Below are 24,671 nucleotides of genomic sequence, written 5' to 3'. Positions count from 1 at the left end.
GTCCCTTAACTGAGCATCTTGGAGCATATGCAGTCCACGTTTGACCGCCTTGTGTTCTGTAGCCAACTCCACCATCCTTTATATTGTAGCTTGTACGTACCTTGAAATATTGGATAAATTAACACATTGTGCCTGTTCAGCCTCGTTGATCAGGAACCTTGAAAGCAATGCAGCAGATCCTCCACTGACTGGCGAGATGTTAAGTAGTCAGCAGGGTGCTATTGCATGTACATTATCTCCACCAGTACATTCCTCGGAAGGGCGCTGGGGAGCACAAGGGTTCTCCCTGTAGTTAGTAGACCCGGTTCACTGGAGATATTGGAGAAGGCTGGGGGAGACTTTGGGCATCTATAGGAAGCTCTGATGAAGGCTGGAAGGATGAGGCTGGAGGTGGACTGGAAGAAGCTGGGTGTGGTAGCACCAGTCCACACTGGAGAACAGAGGCGGTGACCAAGCCTGCCAACTCCTCACTTTAGTGGCTGCTTCTCAGCCGGGCTGGAATTCATGCCTCGGCAAGCCGTCCAATTAATGTAACCTTAGAATGTACCTTTTACCATCATCAAACGGAAGGCAATGTGAACTATTAGGGATGTTACTTTGTTTGTGTTTGAAGAGATGTCCTGTGTGGAGCATAAACATGGTGCTCACCGACCACAGATTATTTCTAAACAGCATACAAACTCCTTTAAGCCAACAGCGCTTCCCTCTGGACTGAGAAAGATACTGGTGGGGCAAAGGGCATCTTGGTACATCCAAAGAATGGAGCACAACTAGAGTTCCTCATGTAACCTCAGCCAAACCTCAGGAAGGTGCTCGTAGTTTAAGCACCAGTCCAGCACTCTTGGCATCCACCCTCACCACACCACGCCTCTCCTCTCTCCCTCACTCCAGTTGTGCTCACTCAAGCCAGCAGTTTCGCAGGCCAGGCCGTCCACTGTCATATGACTTTGGGAAGCTCCGCTGAGTTCAGCGGAGAGCCCAGCATGTTGAGAAGCTGATGGGAAGTCAGGCAAACAAGTGGCAACGCTTTGCCTTTCTTCTTGATATATTCAAGAGAGTTAGAAATGGCTCTTGGGGCTAACGGAATCAAGGAATATGGGGAGAAAGTAGGAACGGAGTACTGATTTTGATGATCAGCCATGATCATATTGAATGGCGGTGCTGGCTCAAGGGGCCGAATGGCCTACTCCTGCACCTATTTTCCATGTTTCCCATTGGAAAATGCAGTTACGGGAATAAATGTAGTTTCCCTGTATGGTAATAGCTTGAAGGGGTTAAAGACATCATATCTGCTATACTGGACTAGGCACTCTGTCACTTTTGTTTCCTTCTGCTGTATTTTCCTCCTTTACTCCGCATCACTAATCCTGTACTTTCCCTCATTACCCCGGCTCTGTCTATTCACATATTCACTCTCTGTCTCAATCCCCTCCTTCAACTCAGTGCCTCTACTACTTCTCTCAACGTCTTGCATTGCTCCGTGACTTGTGCAATGGGAAACCTTTGTTTGAATGAATTGCACTACCGAGAGATTGAACAGCCTGCAGAGTGTGGCTCTGGGGCAAAGTGGGTCTGATTGTATTCCAGGAATAATACAAGACAGTCTCTTTCCCATCTCTCAATGTTTAGCCACAAATTAAGTTTTAAGGATCGGGTGCGAATGGCCAGCCCCAGGGGTCAAGGGGTGAAAGGTAGGCAAGCCTCGCTAAGTGCCGAGCGCCCGTCACCTGGCAACGACCTCGCCGCAGAGACCAGTCCCACCAAGATGCAGAAGAGCTGGAGTTTCAATGACCGGACTCGACTGCAACCTTCACTGCGATGTAAGGCCGGTCAGGCCCGCGGCACAACAGACGGTGAGAGAGTGACTGCACTCGTAGAGAAACTCTGGGGCAGTGGGAGTCGCATCAGGTCAGGAAGAGAGGCCCAGATGCGAGGGGGGAGAAAAAAACCCCGGGTAATAGGGAGAGACGATTTGGGGACATTCAGAGACACTTCACAAATTCATAGGTTCTATGGGCAGAATAAGGCCATTCGGCCCATCAAGTCCACTCCGCCATTCAATCATGGCTGATCTCTCTCTCCCTCTCAACCCCATTCTCCTGCCTTCACCCCATAACCCCTGACACCCTTATTAATTAAACTAATAATCTTCCTGAGGTACTGGGCGAGATATTGTCGTCAGCAGAAGATCCCTATGGGCCAATGGAAAATATAGTCTAGGGCACTGGGAAGTAGAGTGAAGGACATTGGGAGAGATCTTCTAGGACACTAGAAGGATCATTCTGCAACACTGAAGAAGATTCTTGGGACTATTGGAGAAACCCTCGGGGATCCAGGGAGAGACATGACAAACATATGGAAGGGACACGAGATGGTGACACCTGCAGAACTGGTATCTTCCAAATCTTCCTAACTCGGGTCTCAAATATTCCTAGGTCACAAATTGGGATCTCGTAGACATTGCATTAATGCATTGTGGGAACAAAGGCAAGTTGTAGGAAAAATTAGGGGGCGGGGGGGGGTTGGAGAAGAGGATGTTAGGAAGTAGAGTGGAAGGTTGAATTCAAGTTTTTGGAAGAGTTACTTGAGTGAATGTCAGGAGAAGTGAAAGGAAGTTGAGAGATTGTCATCATTTCACAGACCACTTCCACTTCCCCTTCCATGCCTGGTGGTGCAGGGGAGATGTCCCAGTGACTTTGAGGACGATGCTGATCAGATTTAATAGCACCTTCTGAGGGCCTTGTGTTTAACTCTCAGCTTCATGGTGAATGAATTTGTCCTTGGGAAATGTTTTAGACCTTGAATATTCAGTTTAGCAGATAGGAGAAATTCAATATTGTTGCGTTATTTTCCTGCTCTATTCAAAGATTATGCAGCGGAAAATAAACGTTTGTTGAATTATTCCACAGATGCTGTCATGGCTCCAGATGAAGGCTTTGATGAAAGGGGAGGTCACGCTGAGCTCTCAGTGAAGGAGCTTACACCCGTCTTCAAGACTGTAATTAGGGCCATCAGGTGCAGTTTTACAGGAGATTGATATGGTCTTTGCAATGATTAATGTGCTTAAATATGCTCTGATGGGTATTGACAGTAATATAAATTCAGTGAGAGGAGACCGTAAATGAATGGGGATAACATTGCCTTCTTTAGATTGGTGTGGAGTGCCTCAGCAACCAGAGTTGCGTGGTTATAAATCCACCTCTGTGACCAGCACACAAAGAGTCGTCTGGGTTGGGCGCCATCTTGGATCCTCGTTCCATGGCTTTCAGAAACTATCTATGTCACAAAGCACTCCTCTACTATATATTTTTTTTGCCACCCTATAATTGTTGGCTAATTGATGGAAACTGACCTGTACTTTGTCAACCATCAATTATTGTTAAATCCAGTGTAGTGCTGGATTCAGGACTGCTACATTTTCCCTGTTCTATAATGAGATTTTTTAACTCGCACTGAATCTTTCAATGGGTCAATCAATTAGGCAATCAAAATTCAATACCCCTTTGACATTAAGTCATAGGTTAAAATTGAGTTGATTTAAAATAAACAGCTTGAGTTTTTCAGAATGCCAGAAGACAAATAATATGTTGCTCACATAAGTACAATACAAAGTACAGGTCAGTTTACAGAGATAGGTTGAATAAGTTAGGTCTTTATTCTCTGGAGCGCAGAAGGTTAAGGGGGGACCTGATAGAGGTCTTTAAAATGATGAGAGGGATAGACAGAGTTGATGTGGACAAGCTTTTCCCTTTGAGAATAGGGAAGATTCAAACAAGAGGACATGACTTCAGAATTAAGGGACAGAAGTTTAGGGGTAATATGAGGGGGAACTTCTTTACTCAGAGAGTGGTAACGGTGTGGAATGAGCTCCCAGTGGAAGTGGTGGAGGCAGGTTCGTTGGTATCATTTAATAATAAATTGGATAGGCATATGGATGAGAAGGGAAAGGAGGGTTATGGTATGAGTGCAGGCAGGTGGGACTAAGGGGAAAAAAAATTTGTTCAGCACGGACTTGTAGGGCCGAGATGGCCTGTTTCCATGCTGTAATTGTTATATATGTTATATGTTATATATGTTATAAATTGGATCTAGATCCCCACTCGCAATGTGATCCAAGGCTAGATAATGAAGGGATGAAGTATGGTGGGGAATCGATGTAAAACTACACTTTATGTATGACTCAATTACCTCCCAGTCAGAATACAGATGACTGGCGCAATTACCCTGGTGTGTTGCAGGTTTATGAAGTTCCACGTTGCAAAAAAAAAGTTCAAAGAGACTCTACGGCCATACGATGTGAAGGATGTGATTGAGCAATATTCGTCTGGACATTTGGACATGCTCGGTAGGATTAAGAGTCTGCAGACACGGTGAGTGAGGCTTCCAAAGCTCCACTTAGTCCAGATTTAGTTGGCATTTAATGGTTCATATGATAGCATTCTTGTATTTCAATGGGAAGATTGAGATATTTATTCAAATCATATGCTATTGTCGCTCTTCCAGGGAGATGCTAAATGCATTTCGTTGTCTATGTACTGTACACTGACAATGACAATTAAAGTTGAATCTGAATCTGAATCGGATTTCTCATCCTTTTTTTTGGATCTGAGTTCAGTAATTTGGATTAACAATCCCAGTGCAATATGGACTTCCCATTAAAGTTCCTGACTTCCAGTTGCAATGTTAAACTGAAGTGTGTTCTACCCTCTTAAGTATCCATTGAAGGTCCCATGCCATTATTTGGACATCATCATTAGCCTAAAATAGACAGTAAAGCTTGGAGTAACTCAGCGGGACAGGCAGCATCTTTGGAGAAAAGGAATGGGTGACGTTTCAGGTCGAGACCTTTCTTGGTGTCCTGTCCAATATTCGTCCCTCAGTCAACAAACATAAACAGAATGCCTGGTCAATTTACACCACTGTGCACAGATTAGCTGCTGCATTTGACTGGGACAATGCCTGCACTTACGTAACTGATTCTTCTTTGCTGGAGTGTTTTTGGACAAGCTGACTCCATGAATGAAGACTATGTGAATGTTATTGTTTCTTTAGCTGAATTGAATTGGTTTTGACTCAGCCTCTACTCTGAAGTGTGGTTGACACCCATGGGAACCTGACTATTTCCAGAGAGCTGCAGAGACAGGCTGAGTGACTTGATCATCTCAGAGCACATTGTATGCGTCTGTTAGTTCATAAGATCATAAGTGATAGTAGTAGAATTTGGCCATTCACCCTCATCAAGTCTACTCCACCATTCAATCATGGCTGACCTATCTACCTCTCCTAACCCCATTCTCCTGCCTTCTCCCCATTACCTCTGACACCCATATTAATCAAGAATCTATATATCTCTGCTTTAAATATGTATATCTGAAGTATATCCACATGACTCCACACAACCTGTCCATTGGGAAAGTAACATCCTTTGTATTTTTAGGTGCAGTCGCTATTGCCTCCGATCCCCAGTACTTTGGCAAGATCAGTCCTAGAGATTAGAGAGGATGGCTCCTGGAGTTTAAGTGGGATACACCAATTTTTGCACTGGAATTTAAAGGGATCAGTGTCCTTATTTTAGATGTAGCTTCTTGTGAAGGTTTCTTTGTGTGCAGTTCAGTAGATGTTATAATAGACTGCAGTGGACCACAATGAAAGAACCCGTTCCCAGTCTGTATGTGAGAATTACCTGATTGTGTTTGTTTCATTCAATGCAGCGTTGACCATATTCTTGGGAAAGGACAAATCACAACGGAAAAGAGGTCTCGTGATAAAGGACCCGCAGACAATGATGTCACTGTTGATCTTAGCATGATGGGACGGGTGGTAAAAGTTGAAAAGCAGGTAACGATATTGGTTACTTCGAAATGACTCCATCCGTTCTCAAAAGGGAAACTCTTTTCATGGGATAATAGCTCTGTGGTCAAGGCTGGTTGGGGAGATTGAAGGGTTGGGCCTTTTGTTGTCCTCTCTGTAATCTGGATGATTTAAAAGCACACCAAGCACAGGGCCCTTTATAACTGCCCATGTCCCTTGTCTTTGCAGGTACAGTCCATTGAGTCAAAGCTGGATGTGCTCTTGGAAGTCTACAGGCAGCGTCTATGGAAAGGCTCCATCTCAGCGTTGACTCTTGCCTCTCTGCAGAGCCCTACACTTGACCTCGATCAAACGTCTGATTATCAAAGCCCTGTAGATGGGCTCTGTTCAGCACGGCCCAGCAACTGCACGTCAAGATCTACAAGTGCCAGGGGACTGCAGCTCATCCTCACACCAAATGACCCAAGTGCTCCCTCTTATGGCAATGTTAGCCCGGTCGTGCATGCTCACCTTACTCCTGGTAACAAGACTGACGGGCCTGCAGAAAAGCCAATAGTTCCATCTGCCAAGGCAGGAGAGACCTCTCGGCAGTTACCACCCTTCCAGAATGGCAGTAGGGTAGCTCCCCTCCAGATTATTCCAGTCACTTCACACAGGGTTGATTCTTACGTCACCACATGCCTTGTCGCTGGCCAAACGGCAGAAGTTAATTACACTCAGGAGACGCCGTGGAGGAGGTGCCAGAGTGTAGAAAGCGACTCCTTGGTCACAGTTTGTTCAGTGACGGACAGACCTTTAGAACACTCGCTATCAGTGCAAAATCTGATCCAGCCAACGCAAGGACTGATGGTGCCATTCATGGGCAGGAACCCCAAGAGTGCCAAGGTGCGACAAGAGCACTACCCCAAATGGACAGAATCACAATTCCTGGTCGGGGATGAGACCAGCCCAGAGGCGTTCGACACCACAAACTCAACAAAGGATGGCATTCCCAGAACATCTCAACTCATCGATCAAACTGAAAATCCTGTACGATCCTTGAGCATGTCTCCTGTTCACTTAAAATGAGAACAAAAGAAGCTTCCTTTTCACGTGTTACTTGAAAATGCAGCTTTCTCTGAAGTCTCTGAAAATGGGATGTCACTTGGACGCTCGGAGACACAAAAAAAAGTGCAGATGCTGGAATCTCGAGATGAACACAAAATGCTAGAGTAACTCAGCGGGTCAGGTAGCATCTGTGGAGGGAATCGACAGACGACGTTGAGGGTCAGGACCCATCTCCAGAGAGTCACTTGGACATACTGGCGACATACTGAACAAATTAAAAAGGCACTTGTAGGTTCCGTACTGGTCTAGTTGCATGAATGAATGCATGCTAAATTGTAAATGAGATTGTTTTAAAGTATTGTGGGAGCAGCTTGTTTCTTTGATATACCAGGAATTATTTTTGTATCAAATGTGCACACAGACAATTTGATGTTGTACCAGAGAACAGTCCCGGGATCTGGACTGATTAAGACTACTTTTATTTACAGGATAGTTGCACTTTCCAACTTCTGTACTGTTTATGAAACCCTGTTACGTTCTTTTATCCAGGCAATGCCCCCTGTTTACACCAGAAGTATTTTTTCTGATTAATGTGAGGTACAAGGTATAGACCCTCATTCTGTTTGAAAATTGTTTGTAAAATATTCAACGTTACTTTGAAAGTTAATTGCTGAATATTTTATTGAACTTTTTATTTTAAGGTTAAGTGTTCAGCTCAGGTTGTTCTAAGAACCTTTTCGGTGTGGAGAGAAGTGTGTGAACAATCAAGGAGGCAGATGGGGGGGATGGAGTACCAGAGCTAGAAGTCAGTATGGTCTTCAACTGTGAACATACTGTAACCTGTAAGATGTTATAAATGATGTGGCTTCCTTTGAAGCATATCCAGCCTTGGGCAAACTCTTTTCCATTAGAATAAGATATTCATGTCTCTCTAAAAAAAAAAGACTTACTGTAGAATGCTTTGTATATCATTTTCGTAATGTATGTATAAGAGATGCTGATATTTGTACTGATTAGATATATAATACCGTTTGAACAGCAACCTGGCTGGTAGATCCAGATGCTGCTTTGAAGCACAATTTGTTGAGCAATCGATCATATAATAGAAACATAGAACCTTACAGCACAACAAGAGGCTTTTCAGCTAATTGTGCCTTTGCTGTCTCTTTGAAAGAGCCATGCATGTGATTCAAACCCTGTCTCTTCACGAGCTATGAAAATGATTTTCTTTCAATTATTTATATAAATTCCTCACACAAACCTCCACCATCCTTTCAGTCGAGTGCATTCCCAGCAACCGATTTTTCTAATTTATTTGATTACATTTTCTATTTATTTACCAATTATCTTTGACTTACTAATGAAATCCGTTTCTCCCATCAACGGCCATCATCCTCAGTATTTTGAACATTACTGTTCATTCATAGAGTCATACAGTGTGGGAACAGGTCCTTTTGCCCAACTTGCCCACACTGCCCAACATGCCCCATATACACTAGCCCCACCTGCGTGAGTTTGGCCCATATCCCTCTAAACCTGTCCTATCCATGTACCTGTCTAAATGTTTCTTTACATTTAAGTCACTCCTCACCCTTATCTGTGTTAAGAAAAAACTGTCCAGAAGCTGATAAACACGCTCTAAAGTTGTATCAATGTTTTGCATTCTTTCTACACAAGACATGAACGTCCCATATCCCTGGTACCAATCAAGTAAACCTCCTCAGAATTTTCTCCAGAGTTTTGGCATCCTCCCTACAGCATAGGACCTAGAAAGCCCTAAACAGTGATTTATAAAGATTCTGTTTAGCTCTCCTGCTGCATTTATACTTATGCCTTATTTATAAGCATAGAATTTCATGCTTATCATAAGCAGTTTTTTTTTAACTTGAATTTGCTATCTTAAAATATTAATATTGTGAAACCACAGGTATGTAAACTTGCGCTTGCCCATAGAAATTGTACCATTCAATTTATTTTATTGCTCCTCAACACCTTGCACTATATATTTAATTTTAAATGTCACATGTCTGCCCATTTCATTGATCTGCCTATGTTATCCTGATTTGCTACTTGCATGACTACACACTACTTTTAACTACAGTAAACATTGAAATGTGCCCTTGGTGCTCATCTTTAGAGAAGGATACTGCATTCTTCAACCACATCTGAAAATTAACCCACACCATTAATCTCTTCTTTCTGTCCCATCATGTCAGTTTTATATCCTTGTCCAGTTCATTCCATTTACTACCAAACCTATTGTGTTGCACTTTACCAAATGCCTTTTGGACGTCTGTATAAAAACCAAACTGCATACGTAAATCAAAGTCCATGAACATGGTTCCATGTGCTTTCTCCACTTCATCATTGCAGAGTTCTGTCAACGTAGATCTGATTTACTTTCAGCCAATGTATGCTGATCTTCATTTAGTGACCCATGTGTTTCTAGCGAGGAAGTAATTTGGTGTCACCCATTATCTCTGGAAACTGAGATTAGGTATGACTGGCCTGTTGAGACTGCATTTATTGAAAAAGGGTACTCCAATTATCTTGTAAGAAGAATTTCAAATCTTTGCCCCCCAAATGTAACTTAGAATGCTTCCCGATGAGTTTTTCTTATTATAATATTTTCAAATTTATACATTTTTCACACAAAGAGAGTGGTGAATCTCTGGAATTCTCTGCCACAGAAGGTAGTTGAGGCCAGTCCATTGGCTATATTTAAGAGGGAGTTAGATATGGCCCTTGTGGCTAAAGGGATCAGGGGGTATGGAGAGAAGGCAGGTACAGGATACTGAGTAAAATGATCAGCCATGATCATATTGAATGGCGGTGCAGGCTCGAAGGGCCGAATGGCCTACTGCTGCACCTAATTTCTATGTTTCTATGTTTCTATACATATTTCCTATTTTTCTACTTTCATTGTATCCAATTTGTCCAACTCTTGTTCGCTGTGACATTAGTAGCATCCTTTCCTCTCGCAGCTAAGTCACGATCTAATGAATATTTTCACACTGTCCCTAATCAGCCCCTCGAATCATTTGGCTACCCTCCTACCATTTGTTGTATGTTAATGAAAAACCTACTTATTCCTTTATACTTCAGTTCATACTCCTCATCTTGGTCCCCATGTTACCTTTTCCAGTTCTTTTCAATCTGACCCTGATACACTTATTTTCTACAATTTCATTTTAAGCTTTATATATTTAATCACTCATAACATCTCTGGAGAACTTCGATAGGTGACGTTTTGGGTCGGTGCCCTTCTTCAGACTGATCCTAAGTTCTAGTTTAAGTTAGCTGTATTTTTCTTCTAGTCGACTCTCTCCCCTCTTTGAAGACATTCCGTGAAATACTTATTGTTTTGTGGGTTAACTTTTGATTCCATCCACAGGAACTAGTTCCCATTTCAATGCACTAAAGTTTACCCTTTCCTCGTCTTCTTTTGGTAACTGCAAAGCAGATCATAGTCCAAATCAGACATCCAGGCCAGGGTTTCAGGCCAGGATTTCAGGTTTAGGCACACTTTCTCTTGAGTGGACTGTACTGTTAATTGGATTCACTGTCTGCTTAGAAGCTGCGTAATGCAGATACTGTGGAGAAGGTGGCTGTGTCCGCCATGATCAGTTCTGAAATAGTTGTGGATTTTATAGCTTTTTCAGAGGAAAGGCCAATAGTTTAGGCTGTACTGTGAGATTCCTAGTGGGAACTCCATGTAACATATAGCAATTCCTGTAAGCATTATGCCCGCAGACATCAAAATCCAAGTGGAAATCACAGGGGGGACACCTGTGAATAACAGAATTAGCCTTCTGGGTTTGCGTTGAGTTGCTTTGGTGGTAGGTTAGTCAGATGACATTGATCAACGTCTACTGATGTGTTATCCATGGTATCCTTTGAGCTTGCTATTCGTTCTGTTGTCTACAGAGCAGTGTTCTCATCACCACCTCATAACAACTGAAATTCCATTAATCATTGAGATGTCTGACACATTGGCATCAGGTGAGATGCAGTGGTGTCTGATTGTCATCTATAGTGGCGTTTAATCATACAGACCGATACTTGTCTGCTGGTTCAGTGTTTTCCACAAGAATTCTAATCTTTAACATCTGACTGAGCTCAAAGACTCCAGCATTGTGATAGCTATATATTAAAGTCTTCCTTTATTCCCTTCAATCTCACTACACCCATGTCGGTATTGTTTTGTAAATTCTGACAAATTTGTTAAAGGCATTAATAGTTTGCATGATCCAATTCATGTTGGTATCTGTTGACTTTGGAAGGTTTGCCCATTATTATTTAGGATCTGGATCAAATAATCTCTAAATGGTCCAAATATTTCAATTGACAATTTGTGGTTTTGATTGCTTTCTTTGAAGTACATAGATCTGGGTTATATTTTGTTTGTCCTTGGTATCAAAAAGAAGGAATTACATTTTTAGGGAAGTCCTCTGCACAATTGCTTCTCCATGATAGCTGACATTTTCTCATCACAAAATTGAGTGACAGTCATTGCAATCTCCAAAACGGTAGGAATGGTGTTGACTAAAAGAGAGTGGAGGGTCTTTGTTGTATTGGACGTTTGTAGAAATCAGTGAGCATCTCTCCCAAGCATACTGTGGTAATGGAATGTTACAAAACTGCTGAGCATGTGTTTGATGCAGTTTTCTATACCTTGTATAAGATGGTGCCCTGAGTCATATTTCATATAGTTACTAAAACCAATTCAGTCAAGAAACAATAACTCATCCCTGTTTGTCAAACTGGTGAACCTATTCTGAATCTGATCTTTCAGAACCTGGAGGTCAACATTGTGTTTCTTCGGTAAACTTTCAGAATATTCACATTTAGAACATAAAACCCATTTTAAGGTTGCGGTATATTATGATGGGAGGACCGCTTCCTGATTTGACCTGGTGCCCAATCTCACCATGAGAACAATGTGATGATGTCCTTTGCAATGACAAATACCCCAGGATCTAAGATCAAAGGTCACTTAGAGGCTCCTCCTTTAAATTATTCTAATGCTTGATCATTCCTTTTCCTTTTCCATGTCTGAACTGCATGATACTGAGATCGCTATTTCTCAAATATGTCCCCTGCAGAAATATCCCCCGCTGGCCCATCTTAAGAACATTCTGTATTGTTGGCTTCTCTCTTGGATTGTAAACACAGCGGCCATGAAAGATCTCCTAAAAACATTCCATGAACCTCTTCACTTACCCTATTGATTTTTCCTGTTCGTTGGAAGAGAAATCCTCCATTATCACTATTTTGTTACTTTAAAGTATTTATGCACAATATAAATCATCTAAGACCTTAGCTCACTGCTCAGTCTGCTTCAGTCTCTCGGTGCCAAGATGGCTAAGCGAAAAATAAATTTATTGAATATCTCAGAACTATTACTTTATCTGACGTATGCAGAAAATTGAAAGTAATTGCTCAAAGTTTAAAAACTGCAACAATAGAGTTTACATTTTCACTCATTAAAAACAGTCTGTAAATTTTATGAGATGTACAATACATAAAGGAATAACATATTTTGCAGCGGTTGATTCCTTTTATTTCACACATCTGTGGTGCCTTTCTTGTTTGATCTAATATTGAAACTCCCAAGTGTAAGGAGGACCTCTGGCAGACACTGAGGTTCTTTCACCATCAACTTTAATTGTGCTAAATGTCAATTCAAATCTTGTTTGAATTATGTTTAATAAATTGTCTTTATCATGTAGAGCTGGGTCATTTTACTTTAAATGATCTGCTTGAGATGTGATTTCAGTTTTGTTTAATTTATTTTGTTCCACGGCAAGTCAATTCTATCTCCAGGAATAAGGAAATGTGTTCTTCCAGAAATAGAATAAACCAAGAAAAATCAAGCACTGGTCCTATTTATTCTTTGACACTTTTCCATAAGTTTCCAAAGAGCATCTTTAATTTGTACCAGTATTTTAGAATTGATGGCACATAAGGAACCCTTTTTATTTTCTGAAGAATCTATTTCCATGAGCAAGGATACAAAACCACACCGAAATAATGTGGAGATTTTAAAAGCCTGATATATCTAGGAATATGGGAAAAAGTATCAGAGTTTGGAATTCTTCAGAGGTTGGTCTTCTGGATCAGCAGCAGTAGTAGAGTGGATATTGTGGACGAATTGCAGCCCAGACCATCACACAAACCAACCTGCCATTTATACCTCACGCTGCCTCGGCAAGGCCAGAAGCATAATCAAGGGCGTCGCAGCCAGGCCACTCCCTCCTCTCCCCTCTCCCATCAGGCAAAAGGTGTGGAAATGTGAAAACGCACTTGTAGAGCAGAGGGAACTAGGATTGTAGGTACAAAGTTCCTTGAATGTGGTGTCACCAGTAAATATGGTGGTCAAGAAAGGGATGTTTACATTGGCTGTCATCAGTCAGGATACTGAGTATAGACGTTAGGATGTTACGGTACAGCTGTGCAAGGCTCTATTGAGGCCACAGTTCGAGTATTGTGTTCAGTTTTGGTCACCCAGCTGAAGGAAAGATGTTAGACACAAAATGCTGGAGTAACTCAGCGGGACAGGCAGCATCTCAGGTGAGAAGGAATGAGTGACGTTTCGGGTCGAGACCCTTCTTCAGACCCGACCCGAAACGCCACCCATTCCTTCTCTCCTGAGATGCTGCCTGTCCCACTGAGTTACTCCAGCATTTTGTGTCTACCTCCGATTTAAACCAGCATCTGCAGTTCTTTCCTACACACATAGGAAAGATGTTGTTAAGCTGGAAAGCACACAGAGAAGATTTACGATTTGCTTCTAGGACTTGATGGCCTGAGCAGAAGGGAGAGGTTGGGCAGGCTAAGACTGTATTCGGATGAGGGATGAGAGGTGATCTTAAAGAGGTGTATAAGATCATGAGGGAAATAGGTATGATGGATGTACATTTTTTTTTATCCAGAGAAGGGCAATTAGGAACCAGAGGACATAGGTTTCAGGTGAGAGGAAAAAGATTTAATAGGAATCTGAAGGGCAACTTTTTCACACAAAGTGTGGTGGGTATATGGAATGAGCTGCCAGAGGAGGTAGTTGAGGCAGAAACTATTAACAGCATTTAAAAGACATTTGGTCAGGTAATTGGAAAGAAACGTTTTGAGGGATATGGGCCAAACACAGGCAGGTGGGACTAGTGTAGATGGAGCACCTTGGTTGGCATGGGCAGCTAGGCGGAAGGGCCTATTTCCGTGCTATATGTCTCGATAACTATGGTGGAGCTACTGTCTTAGTGCCAGAGACCTGGGTTTCATACTGATTTTCAGTGCTGTTCTCGCTGTGACGGTGCGAGTTTCCTCCAGATTCTCCAGGAGTTGGACTGAATCCGCATCGTCCAGAAGGGTAGGATTGTTGACATTTTGACAAGGATCAATTGGTTTTTTTATCCCCTCCTCCCTTCCCCTCATCCTGCCGAGGGGGTCCAGTAAGCAGTATTTGCATCAGATCAAAGATGGGCACAAAGTGCTGGAGTAACTCAGCGGGTCAGGCAGTATCTCTGGAGAATATGGATGGGTGACGTTTCGGGTTGGGACCCTTCTTCAGGCGCGTTGGTCTGAAGTAGAGTTCCGACTCAGAATGTCACCTGTTCCTTTTTCTCCAGAGATGCTGCCTGATACGCCGAGTTGCTCCTACACTTTATGTCTAACTCCGGTGTCATCCAGCATCTGCCATTCCCTTATACAAATTAGATTATTCCGAGTGGCAAGGAATCCGCCTCTCAGAAACTCTTTAATTGCTCTCAAACTAAGGTCAGTGACATTTGTACATACTGTATATAGAGATCACGATGACATTGGTTCCTCGACATTCAGCCCATCTTCCCAGTCGTGGAATGACTCGTTGCAAATGGATTTATTTGTTTCGAGACACAAGGAACCACAGATGATGGAATCTTGAGTAAAATACAAGGTGCTGGAGGAACTCAGCGGGTCAGGCAGCATTTGTAAAGGGAATGGACAGGTGACATTTCGCATCGGGACTCTGCTGCAGAATCTCTTTTTCTCGGTTTGGTTTTAAGCCCTGTACACAGTTTATTTTGCATTCTGCCCAATATTCACAGATTTCCCTCATTGAACGGTTTGCTAGCATTTCTGCCCCACTAATTTGTCCCGAGGCTTCTGAACTTTGCTGTAACTCAGTGCAGCATCATCACCTCTCACTCAATATTGTTCTTACATTGTGCTGAAGTAATTATTTCCCGATGGTTTGCGAACACTTATTTTGCCTACTGCTTCCCAGGCCTAAATCAAGCTACCATCGCCTCTTCCTTGCCCTGAGCGTAAACTATTAGAGAAAATAGCCCCGGGTGGACATGTGACCCAATTTAATTATATCCATTGCCTTTATTCCACTGCATTCTCTTTTACTGCACTTCTGTGTCGCCTACAGACGCCCGTGGATCTCCCAGTCCATCACTAAGTGATTGTGAAACCAGAGAAAGCCCACTGGGCCTCCCGTTGCAAATTAAATCTGTACAACACCGAATTACAGGGAAATAACGTTAACAACTGCAGGTGTCCAACCGGAAACCTGGGACAGCGAGTCACTTGTACGTTGAGCAAAACACAAAGTGCTGGGGGAACTCAGCTGGGTCAGGCAGTATCTAGGGCATTTCAGGTTGGGACCCTACTTCAGACTGACTGGGGTGGGGTGGAGGGAGGGGAACGCTGGAAAAGAGAGGTGGTGGCAGGACAAAGTCTGGCAAGTGATAGGTGGTGACAGGGTTGGTTGGCAAATAGGTGGTCAGCGGCAAAGGCTGGAGGTAAAAAGGTGTCAGATAAGGAAAGGAGGAGTGAAATATAAAACCAGAGGAGGGGTGGATAGATGAAAAGAGGGGATGAGGGAGGAGAAAGAGGTGGGAAATGGGTGATGGGAGATTGGTGTACGTAGGAGTGGATAGGGGCAAGGTGACTGGAATGGGAGGGAGGGAGAAATGAAAGCAACGAGTTTGGGTAGAGCATGGTTATAAAGCGGAGGTAGGGGATAGGGAATAGACAATAGGCAGTAGGCCATTCGGCCCTTCGAGCCAGCACCGCCATTCAATGTGATCATGGCTGTTCATCCCCAATCAGTACCCCGTTCCTACCTTCTCCCCATATTCTCCGACTCTGCTATTTTTAAGAGCCCTATCTAGCTCTCTATTTCTCTATCTCTATATTCAATGTTCATGCCATTGGGTTGTAAGCTACCCAAATGGAATAAGAGGTCCTGTTGTCCCCTTTGGAGGAACAAAACAAATTCCTCAAAATGTATAGAGGTGTTCCACTGAGAATATACGCCACCCAGGAATCTACAGCACTCTGTGTGCCTGACTGTGATTGAACATAAAACCAATGTGTATTTAAATGAAAATCAACAATATTAATGGAAGCTTCAATGAAGGTTAGAATTTCACCTGTTGATCACATTGATAAACTATATTCCTCATATATAATTGAAAAGCAAAGAAAAACCTGCAGATGCTGCAAATCTGAAATCAAGGCAGAGAATACTGGCAATACTTATCAGGTATGGCAGCATCTGTGGTGAGCGAAAGAGTTAACATTTCTTGTCAGTGACAGTCATGGAGTCACACTGCATAGAAACAGGCCCTTTGGCCCACCAAATCTGCACTAATCATCAATCTGCATTTACACAAATCCTATACTAAGCCCATTTTATTTTTCCCATTTTTAATGGTCAGCTACACACTATGGGCAACTTACAGCAGCCAGAGCCCAGAGAAAATCTACCTGATCACAGGGAGGTCATGCAAATTCCACACATTCACTACCAGTGGTCAGGCATGAACGCAAGACATGCGAGCTGTGAGGCAACAACTCCACTGGCCACTTTCATCAGACTGGGCAAATTTAGTTATCAGTTGCACAGAAGAGAAGAAGAGGGGAAAGAAAATAAACAGAATGGCTACGAATGGGTGGAGACCAAGAGATTAGCTCAGGTGCTGTCTATGTGTAGTCAGTATATTCTCCCTGTGATAGCATGGGTTTCCTCCAGGTGCCCCGGTTTCCTCCCAAAACCAGGCAGGTTTGTAGGTTAATTGGCTGCGGTAAAATACCCCTGGAGTATAAGGAATATCTTGAGAAAGTGGGATAACATAGAACTAGTGAGAATGGTCAGCGTGGACTCAGTGGGCCGATGGGCCTGTTTACATGCTGTACCTTAAAACTAACTAAACTTAATTGTGCAAATTGTGTTGGTACCTGCTGAGAAAGGGTGTTAAAGACTTTTTTTTTAGTTTTAGAGATACAGCGTGGAAAAAGACCCTCCGGCCCACCGATTCTGCGATAGCAAAACAATCACTTTTACACTGATCTATGTTCTCCCAGTTTCTCATCGTACACAACAAGGGACAATTTACAGAAACCAATTAAGATTTGGGTGGGCTTGGGATTTTGGTGTTATGTAATTAGGATGCACTAAAGATTTGGTTTGGAGGATACTGGTAGTTTATAGTTGTGCTGATGTTCGTGGATTTTGTTGGAATTGGGTTGCTAGGGTGAGAGTGGTTGATGGTTGGGGACCGTCTGTTGGGTTTGGGACATGTAGATAAGGTGAAGAGTCTGGTTGGGATTGGATCATGTAGACTGGATGAAGGAAACTGTCGGGAACAGGACGTGTAATTGGGTAAAGGATCCTGTGTGATTGGGATGTTTACATTCAGTGAAGGGTCCTGTTGGTATTGGGATGTGAACGGGACATGTAGATTGGACGAAAGCTCCCGTTGGTATAGGGTGTGTAGATTGGGTGAAGAATGCTGTTGGTATTGGGTGTGTAGATTGGGTGAAGGATCCTGTTGGTATTGGGTGTGTGGATTGGGTGAAGGGTGCATTTGTATTGGTGTGTAGGTTAGGTGATGCATACTGTTGGTATTGGTTGTGTTGATTTGGTGCAGTTGGTATTTGGTGTGTAGATTGGGCGAAGGGTGCAGTTGGTATTGGGTGTTCAGATTGGGTGAAGGGTGCAGTTGATTTTGGGTGTGTAGATTGGGTGCATTTGTTATCGGATGTGTAGATTGGGTGAAGGGTGAGGTTGGTATTGGATGTGTAGATTTAATGAAGGGCCCAGTTGATTTTGGGTCTGCAGATTGGGTGCAGTTGGCATTGGATGTGTAGATTGGGAGTTGATTTTGGGTGTGTAGATTGGGTGACTGATCCTGTTGGTATTGTATGTGTAGATTGGGTGAATGGTGCAGTTGATTTTGGGTGTGTAGCTTTGGTGAAGGGTGTGGTTGGATGTATAGATTGGGTGAAGGGTGCTGTTGCTCTGACATTGTGTAGATTGGGTGAAGGGTACAGTTGAGTTTGGGTGTGTACATTGGGTACAGTTGTGTTTGGGTGTGTTGATTGGGTACAGTTGAGTTTGGGTGTGTACATTGGGTACAGTTGAGTTTGGGTGTGTACATTGGGTACAGTTGAGTTTGGGTGTGTACATTGGGTACAGTTGAGTTTGGGTGTGTACATTGGGTGACAGTTGAGTTTGGGTGTGTACATTGGGTACAGTTGAGTTTGGGTGTGTACATTGGGTACAGTTGATTTTGAGTGTGTACATTGGGTGAAGGGTACAGTTGAGTTTGGGTGTGTACATCGGGTGTGTACATTGGGTACAGTTGAGTTTGGATGTGTACATTGGGTACAGTTGAGTTTGGGTGTGTACATTGGGTACAGTTGAGTTTGGGTGTGTACATTGGGTACAGTTGAGTTTGGGTGTGTACATTGGGTACAGTTGAGTTTGGGTGTGTACATTGGGTACAGTTGAGTTTGGGTGTGTACATTGGGTGTGTACATTGGGTACAGTTGAGTTTGGGTGTGTGCATTGGGTACAGTTGAGCTTCCGGTAGGCGGCACGGCTCTGGCCAGCAGCGGGGTCTGCAGTCTGTCCGCGTTTTTATTATTTTCTGTCTGTGTTTTAATGTAGTTTTTGTTATTTTTGGGTGTGGGGGGGGTGTGTGGGGGGGGGTGGGGGTGGGTTGGGGAAACTTTTAAAATCTCCTACTGCACTGGAGACCCGACCTTTTCTCGTCGGGTTTCCGTTGTCGTTGGGGCCGCAACGAGGAGCCGGGGACTCTGGTGCTACTCACCGTCACCGTCGCAGGGCTGGCCGAGTCCGGAGCGGTTGGAGCGGTGAAGGAGCGCTGCTGCTGCTGCTGCCGCTGCTGATGCTGCTGATGCTGCTGCCGATGCCGCTGCTGAGTCGGAGGCTGCTGCTGCGGGTCTGCGGACGGCGGCGCCGGGAGCCCGCGGATCCCTGGAGAGAGACCGCTTTTCGGGGCTCCTGCAACGGCGAATTCTCCCGCCCGTGTTGCGGGGTTGAAGAGCTCCTGGAGCGGGGCCTCACTACACCGCCCCGCGCGGCTGGAATGGCCGCGGGACTTTGCGAGCGCACACCGGGGGCTCCAACACCAAGACCCGGTGTGCGACCTCGCACCACCCGGCGTGGCTTCAATGGCCGCGGGACAATCGCCATCGCCAGCCGGGGGCTTTGACTTTGACTCTGACATCGGGGGGGGGGAGAGTGCAGTGGAGAGATAAGTTTTTTTTGGCCTTCCATCACAGCTATGTGATGGATGTTTATGTAAAATGTAATTATGTTGTGTCTGGGTCTATTTGTGTGTAATGTATGGCTGCAGAAACGGCATTTCGTTTGGACCTCTAGGGGTCCAAATGACAATTAAATTGACTCTTGACTCTCTCTTGACTCTTGGGTGTGTACATTGGGTGAAGGTACAGTTGAGTTTGGGTGTGTATATTGGGTGTGTACATTGGGTACAGTTGAGTTTGGGTGTGTACATCGTGTACAGTTGAGTTTGGGTGTGTGCATTGGGTACAGTTGAGTTTGGGTGTGTATATTGGGTGTGTACATTGGGTACAGTTGAGTTTGGGTGTGTGCATTGGGTACAGTTGAGTTTGGGTGTGTATATTGGGTGTGTATATTGGGTACAGTTGAGTTTGGGTGTGTATATTGGGTGTGTACATTGGGTACAGTTGAGTTTGGGTGTGTGCATTGGGTACAGTTGAGTTTGGGTGTGTACATTGGGTGCTGTCACGTTGACGCCTGTCCCTGATATTGGGCGCGGCTGGCTGGCTGTCTGTCGCGCAGGCGCGGGCGGCTGGCGGTGACGCGTCTGGTCGGGTGGGGCTGGTGATGTCGGACTGGGAGGCGGAGAGCGACGATGAGCCGAGCCCGGTCCCGGTCCCGGTCCCGCGGGCGGAGTGGAGGCCGTCGCCGGCAGCAGCAGCAGAGCGCAGCCCGAGCCCTGAGCGGCCCAGGAGGCGGAGCCATGAGCTGGGGGCCGGGGACCGAGGCGAGATCCGCGGGCAAGAGGGCCGAGGATGGCGGCCGCCGGGGGCCCGAGGCGGGGGCGGGGGCCGGGGCCGCGACCAGGGATCCTCCTCCCTCAACTTCCACATAGACAGCGCCTTGGTGGGCACCGTTATAGGTGAGGGCCGGGTAAATACCCGTGTCAGGGGGCAGGGACTGGATAAATATTCATGGGTGTGAGGGAGGGACTGGGTAAATACCCATGGACCGGTTGCAAGATCTGGATAAATACTCATGGGTGGGAGGGAGGGAGGGACTGGGTAAATAGTCATGGGTCTGAGTAAATACCCTTCGGTTGGGTAGCGGGTCTGTGTAAATAGCCAGGCACCAGAGGGGAGTCTGGGTGTGTCAGGGGTCGAGGGGGTAAATACACAGTCTGGGGGAGGGAAAATACACAGTGACCAGGGGGAGGGACTGGGTAAATACACAGTGACCAGGGGGAGGGACTGGGTAAATACACAGTGACCAGGGGGAGGGACTGGGTAAATACACAGTGACCAGGGGGGGGGGACTGGGTAAATACACAGTGACCAGGGGGAGGGACTGGGTAAATACACAGTGACCAGGGGGAGGGACTGGGTAAATACACAGTGACCAGGGGGAGGGACTGGGTAAATACACAGTGACCAGGGGGAGGGACGATAAATAGCGAGTGTGGTGGGATAGTCCAGGTGAACATATGGGGGTGTCATGGGCAGGGTCTGGGTATACACAGAGTGTTGGAAGAGGGTCAGCAGTAAACACGTGGATATCAGGAGGCATGTCCAACTAATCCTCCAGGTATTTGGAAAGGGTTTAGGTAAACGCCTTGGGCTTTGGAAGGGGGTTAGTAGTAAATACCCGGGTGTCAGCGGGGAGGGGTCACAGCAGTGAATGCCCTGGCATTGGTGATGGTCCAGGTAAACACCCTGGCATCAGGCACAGGGTAAGCATAAAGACACAGCTGACTGTGTCTGCTGCAAAAAAGGTGTGCACGTATAAGGTAAATAAAAACTGGTGCGAACTTGTGGGTTTTATGAAGTTGCCTGGTATGAGTATCTGAGATTTAGAAAATAGGCAGGTGGGAATATCTGTCTGTGACTAGCAAGCAAAATTTGGGTGAGAGGATCATGGAGAGATGCCCAGATGAATTTAAGTGGTGAATTGCTGGGCGGAATGTCAGCAGTACCGTGAGTACCTACGCAACTGGATTAATACTGGATATGACTATGGATTTAGTAAATGTCCAAGACCAAAAATCTGTTTTATATTCTGATATCAAGTATCCAAGGGCAAGGGCAAAGGTAGAGAATCCCAAAGGTGTGAATTTCTAGGAGTTACAGTAAATTACAAAGCTGTTTACCAATTGAATGCCTGGGATGAATCAATGCAGTAATTCCCTGGAAGTTCATAGATGAATTGTATACCGAGCCAGTACTTAGTAAATAGCTTTGGTAACTATCCTGATGTCAATACCATGAATACGAATTGTTTGTAAATACAAAGTGAAATTAACTGAAGGTGGAATTTTTGGGTATGCTTTCTAGCGTGGAGCATTGCATCATGGCAGAAAATCCTGGAAAGGTAAATAACGATAATTAAATATTGCAAATAAGTACTGTAATACTGGCTCGCTATCATTATGTGACTGTTGGGTTAAATACCATGACATGAATCCTGGTGTGTATAGTAAGTTGATATATCCTGGTTTAAAAACCTAGGGATAAATAATATGGCAGACCTCTTTGTGATGCCATGTCTTGACTTTCTTGGTCTCCAATTATCAGTTTCTCTCAGACTTGAATATGCTTCCTTGCCTTCCTTCCTTACTGCTTCAATACTTCCCTCTGCCCGATTCCTCTCTCTTCCCCCCCAACCCCACTACTTGGGCTCTGTTCCCCCTCTCTGGCGCTATCTGCACCACACTTTGTTTTCATCTTTTTATACCCCCCCACCACCACCATGATGTCAAGTACTTCAGCTTGTTTCTTTAAGAGTCCATGTCCATCTGAGAGTTTGATATGGTCTTTTGCATGTCTTTAGGTCGAGGAGGGTCTAAAATACGTGAACTTGAAGAAACATCAGGATCTAAAATACAGGCAAGGACTTGCTCAGCATGATCTCAAAGCTAGAATTGGTTCTGATCAAAACCGGTGAAAGCAATACGATTTGAAGTATGATTTAACTCTCGTGCCCCTACCAAAACACTATCACAATTAGTTCTTCTGGTAGTGTGGGTGCACCTTGGAGATTGCTAATTTTGTGTGGATCACCTGCTGCTTAAAGTAGTTTGTCATGGTGGCATCAACGATTTGACTTGTAAAAGTGTCGGTGGCCACCTATCTGAACCATACTTGCTGCTCCCTCTGGCTATTCAGATTACTTGTCTCCAATCCCAGTGTCCATGGAGAGAAAAAAAGTGTCATGCATAGGAGCTCTTTCAGGATCCTTGGACTGATGAAAGGTATTAAAGGATGGCATTGCTCACATTCTCATTTTATGATGTGGGAGACCATGTAGCCCATCGAATCAACATGGGCTATCCAGAGCTATCTCACCATTTTCAATTCTGCCACTAGCTTCCCTGTAACCTTTTCTCTCTTGTGCCAATCAATTGCTTCCTGATTTTCATAAGACCCATCTACGTTGCTGCTATTTAACCTACCAACCAGCACGTCTTTGGTGCTGTAGCTAAGGCTGATGTCCGATGAATTTGCTTTGACGAGAACACTGTTTAAAATGAAAACGATATACTGTTAAGTACACTAAAGACTGAGAAATTTGACCCTTGGATAATGCAGGCTATGAATGATACAAGCATCATTTAATCAACCCAAAATAGAAACTTAATCTACATCACTCTTAAAAGTGTCACTCTTCAGGTATTCGGTTTGAACAGCATGATATTAGAGTTGGAGAGTCCTGCAGCATGGAAACAGCACCTTCGGCCCAACTTGCCCACACTGAACAACATGTTCCATCTACACTAGTCCCATCTGCCTCCATTTCGTCCATAAGCCTCCTAACCTGTCCGATCCATGTACTTCTCTAATTGTGTCTTGCATAATTCTGATAATCGGAATTATTTTACTTCTCTGGGTACAGTGTCATCTCGGACATGGAAGGAATTGCTGCATCTCTCAGTATGTGTGTGATCATGATACTATAAACCTGGCTGTACGTCCATGGCATGTTTTCAGATTGAAGCCTATTCACTCTTTCATAAGTTCAATATGGGAGTGATGCAAAATAAGCTCCTTGTACCCAGTCTGGTTTACCAAAAATGGCAATGTGTGCATATTCTGAGATATAGGGTCTGTTCAATATGTACTGTTTGTACTTGCACATTTGGTCAGTTCAATATGTACTGTCTATACTTGCGCATTTTATGATAGATACTAAAAGGTGACATTGAAGTTGAGGTGAGGCTTTTCGGCAGCCACGAGGCCCAGCTGAAAGCGAAGGAACTGATCCTTAACCTTATTGCAAGGAGAAATACAGATCAGTTGAATGGACCTGAGAGAAGTGACCAAGGTATGCCTGAATGATCCTTGTTTTTTTTTATTTGCATTGTTCTTGGAATTGAACTGTGTATCCTATTTCATCAGGTCATTAAAAATAATACATATAAGATTTGACACAAGTGCTGGAGGGACTCACCGGATGGATCAGGTAGTATCTATGGAGGACCATATAACCATATAACGATTACAGCACGGAAACAGGCCAGCTCGGCACTTCTAGTCCGTGCCGAACACTTACTCTCACCTAGTCCCATTTACCTGCACTCAGACCATAACCCTCCATTCCTTTCCCGTCCATATACCTATCCAATTTATTTTTAAATGATAAAATCGAACCTGTCTCCACCACCTTCACTGGAAGCTCATTCCACACAGCTACCACTCACTCAGTAAATAAGTTTCCCCTCATGTTACCCCTAAACGTTTGTCCCTTAATTCTCAAATCATGTCCTCTTGTTTGAATCTTCCCTACTCTCAATGGAAAAAGCTTATCCATGTCAACTCTGTCTATCCCTCTCATCATTTTAAAGCCCTCTATCAAGTCCCCCCTTAACCTTCTGCGCTCCAAAGAATAAAGACCTAACTTGTTCAACCTTTCTCTGTAACTTAGAACATAGGTGACATTTCAGGTTGGGGCCCGAAACATTGCCCATCCATGTCCTCCAGTGATGCCACCTGACCTGCGGACTTACTCAAGCACTTTGCATTTTTTTTTGTAAACCAGGATCTGCAGTTCCTTGTGTCTACATACAAGCTTTGTATACATTATATTTGTTAATTGAATGACGTGGGGAGGGGGGTCTTCATTAAAAGGTGTTGGGATAACCCTGATTTCACGATTTGGTTCATGATGCCACTAGTGTAACCCTGGATTTTGGAGTTTACATTTTTGTCCTAGTGTCTCAAATTATCTCAATTTGTTTCTATGTGTCCTTTATTTGATATTCTAAGCATATTCATTT

At 44.2% G+C, this 24,671-nt stretch overlaps 2 protein-coding genes across 2 annotated transcripts in view; both read left to right on the top strand.

Moving 5' to 3' along the window:
* LOC129697023 (potassium voltage-gated channel subfamily KQT member 5-like) overlaps positions 1-12,722 on the top strand; it is a 218,881-nt gene extending 206,159 nt beyond the window's left edge. The window contains exons 9-13 of the mRNA XM_055635219.1: positions 1,600-1,853; positions 2,910-3,015; positions 4,239-4,370; positions 5,712-5,838; positions 6,040-12,722. Of these exons, the coding sequence (XP_055491194.1) occupies positions 1,600-1,853; positions 2,910-3,015; positions 4,239-4,370; positions 5,712-5,838; positions 6,040-6,879 (1,459 nt within the window). The 3' untranslated portion in view covers positions 6,880-12,722. The remainder of the gene's footprint in view (positions 1-1,599; positions 1,854-2,909; positions 3,016-4,238; positions 4,371-5,711; positions 5,839-6,039) is intronic.
* A 7,307-nt stretch (positions 12,723-20,029) lies between these two features.
* ddx43 (DEAD (Asp-Glu-Ala-Asp) box polypeptide 43) overlaps positions 20,030-24,671 on the top strand; it is a 74,189-nt gene continuing 69,547 nt past the window's right edge. Inside the window, exons 1-3 of the mRNA XM_055635218.1 lie at positions 20,030-20,324; positions 22,229-22,284; positions 23,581-23,719. Of these exons, the coding sequence (XP_055491193.1) occupies positions 20,030-20,324; positions 22,229-22,284; positions 23,581-23,719 (490 nt within the window). The remainder of the gene's footprint in view (positions 20,325-22,228; positions 22,285-23,580; positions 23,720-24,671) is intronic.

This window comes from Leucoraja erinacea, chromosome 5 (genome assembly GCF_028641065.1).
Source record: "Leucoraja erinacea ecotype New England chromosome 5, Leri_hhj_1, whole genome shotgun sequence".
Taxonomy (NCBI): domain Eukaryota; kingdom Metazoa; phylum Chordata; class Chondrichthyes; order Rajiformes; family Rajidae; genus Leucoraja; species Leucoraja erinaceus.
Note: the sequence above shows the minus strand (reverse complement) of the source record. Positions and strands in the feature narration are given on the sequence as shown.